The sequence below is a fragment of the Sinohyriopsis cumingii genome, chromosome 3, assembly GCF_028554795.1.
Source record: "Sinohyriopsis cumingii isolate HCF-2022 chromosome 3, ASM2855479v2, whole genome shotgun sequence".
Taxonomy (NCBI): domain Eukaryota; kingdom Metazoa; phylum Mollusca; class Bivalvia; order Unionida; family Unionidae; genus Sinohyriopsis; species Sinohyriopsis cumingii.
Genome location: NC_142963.1, coordinates 43,164,647 through 43,171,085, shown reverse-complemented (window position 1 = coordinate 43,171,085; position 6,439 = coordinate 43,164,647). Strand labels below are relative to the sequence as shown.

General features: G+C 34.8%; 1 protein-coding gene across 1 annotated transcript; it reads left to right on the top strand.

The window, feature by feature from the left end:
* The first annotated feature begins 1,456 nt into the window (after positions 1–1,456).
* LOC149802767 (uncharacterized) lies at positions 1,457–4,036 on the top strand. Its single transcript, XM_089952197.1, has one exon. It carries the CDS (start codon positions 1,731–1,733, stop codon positions 3,609–3,611), a length of 1,881 nt encoding a protein of 626 aa, XP_089808323.1. The 5' UTR covers positions 1,457–1,730; the 3' UTR covers positions 3,612–4,036.
* The last annotated feature ends 2,403 nt before the right edge of the window (positions 4,037–6,439 follow it).

The following is a 6,439-nucleotide window of genomic DNA, read 5'->3' as shown; positions in this document are numbered from 1 at the left end:
TTTACTTGTGTTCAGACAAATTATGAGACGAATCATTACTTAAATTATCCGTAGAAATTACCAAGCGCTCATTGGCGTTTTGGACTAATGCACTATTTAGGAATTATTGTGAATACATTCGACAACTTTCTGGAATGTATCACTGTGAAATATTAGGACTGGTGATACATCAGCTTATTCAAGGCTATTAGTACCACAGCCAGCACATACTCATTCGGAACACTATACTTTTGGACTGGTATTAGAACTTTAGGATTATTTGGGATTTAATACACAATATTGTAATCTCCTTTTAAGGTTTCGCTCTGTAACTAAGAAAATAAAATTATTTGCTGAATTTACATAACTTGTTGATTTTATTCTTTCTGTTACATTGTGTTAGATTATAGCATAGTAACACAGAGTGTATTCATTTTGGAAATAAAATAGGTCGTATTAATAGCAGAATCATGAAATGAGTGTTTTAATTTTCATGTTGCTGGTGTTCATCAATAATTGTTCTATGGAGTAGAATATTGCATAAATATTTTTGGGCCGGATCTTATTTTAAATTGCCGCTTTTCCGCATGGAGTAAAGTTTGAAAAAGTTATTATTATTATTATTATTTTTATTATTATTATTATTATGTGTGCATGTTTTGGATTTTTAATGCAGCTTAAAAATTGTTTAGCCATATCGCTATGATGTCTGCATTGTGGCAGCTTATAGTGTTTGTCTGAGGCATCATGCCGCAGAAATGAAGCATCATGTCCGATCCAGTCACGTTATCAAGACACCAGGCCGACCAATCCTAACCTCTCAATGCTGAGCGCCTAGAGAGGCAGCTGTTAGTTCCAATTTTATAAGTCTTTGATAGGACTCGGCTGGGGTTTCGAATCAGCGACCTCCCGCATCCGAGGCGGACTCTCTAACCACAAGGCAGCCGGAGAGGTATTATTATCATTATTATTATTATTATTATTATTCTGGGGAAAACATTAAAACCCCTCGGCTTAAAAAACAGAGTTGAAAAACATTATCCTAAATACTAAGCAAATAGTCTATTAAGGAAGGTTCAGTTATGTACCATTTTACAGTTATACTTTTGATACAGTTTAGTAGAGATACACAAAATCAGAAAATACCCTAACTCCTAAGATTCGAGCATTATCTTAAGGGACGCTAAAGAATGAAATTTAGTAAAGTTGTAGTTTAAGCTTCGATTTCGTGAAACTTCTAGAAAAATTCGAGGAAAAGGTTTCCAACATTCAGACAAGTGAAATTCTCAGGTAATTAGATTAATTTAAATCTTATGGATAAGGAGTATATCAATAAATTACGTCCTTTGCAAAATACAGAAAATCTATATGTTAGGTGAGATGGTAATTAAAGTATGCGAGCTATAAATTATTACGCACTGGCTCACAGTGGCAGTCTATTACAGTGGATGAGACCGAATATCGCATTGTCATACACCTACTTGTAAATACCGTACACAGCCATGTCTTTGAAGACCTCTCCATGAGACAAGTTTCGAGAAGATAATATTTAAATCTTTGTAAATTCAGCGTTTACGTTGATTCAACACACCATGGATCAGATATTATGAACAAATTCATGCTGACGTGAGTGGTTAAAAACGATCAGATGTGTAAAGATTTAGTTAAATGTGGTTTGATTTCAAACGGAATTACAATGAACCATGTGTAGTAAACAACTTTTAACGAACGTCATAGTTTTCAAGTGAAGAATGTGTTGTAATGCGTACATTTGCAGTCAAGACACAATGGGACCACTACGCTACACCGTGTACGGGATCTTTCTTGTCGGATTAGTGTCTATTCAAGCCAGTCCCGATGTTCTTGAGGCTGAGAATGCCGTCTTTTTTGAAGGGAAACAAGTTACACCGCGATCAGAAGCTTCGGGCCAGGCGACATTAAAAATGTACAAAGGACAAACAGTTTCAATTGAATTTTGCCTGACGAAGCATTCAGAAATAGAAGTGCAAAACGTATGGTATTCCAAAGTTGGCGAAAGTGATTTGATAACGGTGACTGTAGACAATAAAAAGTTGGGAGAAGTGTTAACGGAACCTCTTAACAAAGACGGAGAGGGCTGGAACATTTTTAAACCGAGTGGACCATTAGGTTCTATCGTTTACCTGTCAGAAGGAAGACATCAGCTAAGTTTCTATATTGAGAAGGGTGACGAATATGGCGTAGAAATTGATAAAATTGAACTGTTATTACATAATGGGAAAGAAAAAAATAGCTTGGATTGTAAAGTATTCTGCTTTGACGACATATCATATGATCATGGTATAGCAGACACTGGTTGTGGTCTCTATACATCAAAAGGCAAATTGGTTCAGAAGAGCAAAACGACTTTGTGTGCAGAAGTGGATAATGTAAATATTCCCATCTTCCATGACAGCGCTCGAAAGTACATCATTTCAGCCAATCTTCCTCAGTATACATCATTTGAAAACAGTAGAATGGCTGACTGGGAAAATTGTAAAACGACCCTCTCGTTGTGGTCTTTCAGAGACATAGATCTTTCTCAGACTCAAAGAGTCACGCAAGCCTCTGGAGTTGCTACAATGTCCGTAACTCCTCTGGACACAGACCTGCAATCGAATTTGATAACTTACGGATTAATTATTGAGTTTTCTCTCGATGGTCCCAGCCTAGGTATGATGGATTCTGAGATGGGATCAATCATTAAAGTTTACTTCAGAGGGATAATAAACACAGTTGACGTTTCCATGCAGTACTTTGGCAGATTGTCGCAATGGTCGCGGTCAACTACCAAGACTGTCTATTCAAATAAAACCTGGGACACATGGAACATACCGGATTTTGCGTGGAGAGAAGGAGGAGGAAACAGCATAAGGTTGATCATTGCTGCTTTCCAAACAGAGCGGATACAAATCAGAGAAATTTTAATGAATAAAAGGGACCAGGTTATGGATCGGTCGGTGATGGCGTACAATGATGGTATGACCATTATAGAGGCTGTATACGTGGATTTATGGTGGCGTGTCAACGAAACAATGACACTTAAAACACTCAACAATGGTCGAGTTTTTCAAGGGGTACACTATTTTCGAATTTACAGAAAGATCCCGTGGTCTGAGAAGGACTTCTGCCAGGTCTTCGTAATGTATCAGGACGGTTATGTGAGATTGCTTACTATCACTCCCCACGGTCTTGACTGGATACCTTTTGGTTCTTCGATGTTGATTGGACAGTCTGACAGTATGGCTGTTAGACCGGCTGCGCCACTTCTTAATGTTGATGTCGACCCCAAAGAATTGACTATTAAACCGACATATAGGGATGGAAGCTTTTTGTCTCTAAAGCTGTATGTCAGAATGAAAGAGACGATAGTCATTGTGTCAGATGCAGTCTACGCGCATTCGTTAGCTTCGTATCCTTTTCTCACATTTCGATCAATGTGGGTTGCCAACGGCAACGCTGACGTCGACCACGTGAGTGTGGATGGAAATGAAGCACATCATATTCTTTCAGGATGGGAAACGTTACGTGGAATTTCATACGCTTTCTTTAGAAAGTGTATCTCAAAACATAACACTCTTAGTCCAGACCTTAGAGTGAAAATAATTGATTAAGTTTTATAACAGACTATGCAATATAATCTCATCATTATTGATATGATTTGCTTAAATACATTTACCCAGATGAAGCTGTATGATGAACTTTTAAATATATTTCCTTGCGTAAGTAAATGATAAACTTCATCATGTTTCGATTACATGCAAATCTGTTTAATCGGTGTAATTTGAGTGCCTATTACACAATCACTATATCTGGATAAAATTTAGAACCAGGAAGCACTTTGTAAAATAGAATCAGAAACAGATAACCTGGATGCTGTAAGGTAGTCAGTTTCAATTATGTAAGACTCACGCGTTTCACAACGCTACTGTCAATCAACGTTTTAATATCTACATCCAAAACGAAAATGGATCAAAAGTTCTTCTTCAAATCAAGTGCAATTGTTTTATTTTTATCTAAATAAAAATCGAAGACTGCATTGTGTTTTAAATAGTAATATTAATGGATTACCTTTTCGTATCATCGGTTTCGATGATTGCATATCGACAAGTAGCAGAAATAGGTACGTGTGTATTAAAACCTTAGAGAAATTACATATTACAAAATCATCTTTTACTCGTGTGTATTAAACCTTAAGAGAGAAATTACATATTACAAAATCATCCTTTACTCGATTAATGCTTTTATACGTTTTGATTCTGTGGAATCTGCTAATATATTAATTTGAAATGTTTTAAATCAGAAAAAAGGCATTTCGAAACTCCTTTCGACAAAACATGTTTAGACAAAGTACCATATGAAGAATATGACTACATTGGTTATGACAACATGCACTTTGTATTAAACAATAAGTCTTTTTAAAAACATACTTATTATTTTAAAAGAAAGTTCAAATTAAACGTAAATATAATTTTTCCTTTTCTTGAATATTATGCAATCTTTCGACATCCTTAGATCTCTCTTGCACTTAAATAACTAAAGCTTCTCATGAAGAATATAATAATTAAAATTTCAAATATGTAGTTGATTAAAGGTCACAGGCCATACTCCAACATTTTCCTATTTATATCAGATTTGCATTACATGATTAAAAATAGTTATGCTTGCACACAAAAAAAATTATCAAGTGTAAAGACGAAATAATAATTTAATTACTCGAAATAGAAGTATACAACGCTGTTACTTCCCTTTACTTACGATTTCCCACCTATAGAGGACGCAACCGGAAATGACGTACATTTATCCCTACAAGACGAAGTACATGCTTCTTGTCAAAAAATAAAACACTATAAATTTGGATAGGCAATATTTTAGATGAAACTAATGAAAACTAATTTACTGTTCAGCCTTATATCGGTATGTGTGCACGACACACTAGATCGTGTCGATTTCAAAAGTGTTCCATTCTTTCAATTTATTTTGAAAATTCTCGTTAATACAGATAAAAAGAATCAATGCTGGCTTCCCTGTGTCAGCAGACTTTATGAAAAAAAAAAATGAATTAAATCGGCTCACTTAAAGAATCCAAAGGATCCAAACTTGACTTCCTTTTGTCGGCCGACTTCAGAAGAAAAAATGGCACACTAAAAGGATACCAAAGTCAATTTTCTGGGGTTGGTTTGCATTGTAATAAAATAACCTATGTATTTGATATCCTGTCGGTAAGTTTAAACAATGAGTTTATTGCTCCATGCCAGTTGTGTTTGTCACCCGGGCTTCTATTTGTTTGCCATATGTAATCATAATTGATGTTTGCAGGACACAATAATAACTTACTTTAATAATACTTTTGTAACCCATGCTAGCAAAAAGATTATCATTTCCACTCACATTGAATGTATTTTAAAATAATGATTTTTTTATTTGCGAGATACCGACTTATAGTTAACCTTGATACAATACAATCTCGGTCAGTTCGCAATAAGTAACTTATCATGCGTAAATGGCAGGTGCCTTCAAGCAATCGGGTGATACTTTCGTCTCATTTGCGATTTTGTTATTTGACATAAGCGATACACACTGCACTAAGGATGCATACGCAAGCCAGAATCCGCTACATATACGGAGTTCGTGGATATATATTTTTTAAAAATAATTTTCGCATGATGAAAAAGAAGGAATATATGATTACAATGCAAGGTTTATTTATTTCATTTTATTTTCAAACAAGTATATCTTTATCAATTTATTTTGTACCGTGAGTGGGGGGGGGGGCACAAATTAAACACAGAATTATTTCTTTTCTAATTAGTAAAGAATAATGGAGCAAATATGATTGACAATATTGACCAGTAATGACAAGCTTTCAATTTACGCGCGCAAACACTAAGACAACTTGAAAAATAAAAACAAACAAAAAAATTAACTGGTAAGAGCTTCATATTGCAGCAACTAAATACTGACAAAATGCTCAACATTAATCTCTCTCTCTCTCTCTCTCTCTCTCTCTCTCTCTCTCTCTTGTGTAATCTAGTATGTATTGTATGCAGCTGTGTTACAACGTGAAGCCTAAAATTAAGTATATTTGTTATAATATCTCATGTACACTACCCTTATCAAAATGAATAAGTATTATGTAGAATATTAAAATAGATTTAAAAAGATTATCTAAGCCAATCGTTTCCATCTTGACCTCTCACTCTTTTCCATCTGTAATCAGACGATAAAGATAATTGCGTGGATTTTGTGCTAATTTATTTCCTGGATTTGTATGAAACTAGAATTTAGAGATATCTGTAAAATCTATATATAACTTACTTTACCTAGAAGGGAAGATATACAAGGTTTCCTTTATCCAGGTGGTTTTCTTGTTCCTCTTTAAATAAAAGGTATAACACGACCCTATAATTTAGAGTCTTACTTAAAAATCTTATTTTTCGGA

Bases quoted from the DNA above. Each gene is read 5' to 3' on its own strand.
- LOC149802767 (XM_089952197.1), top strand. From the start codon at position 1,731: ATGTGTTGTAATGCGTACATTTGCAGTCAAGACACAATGGGACCACTA.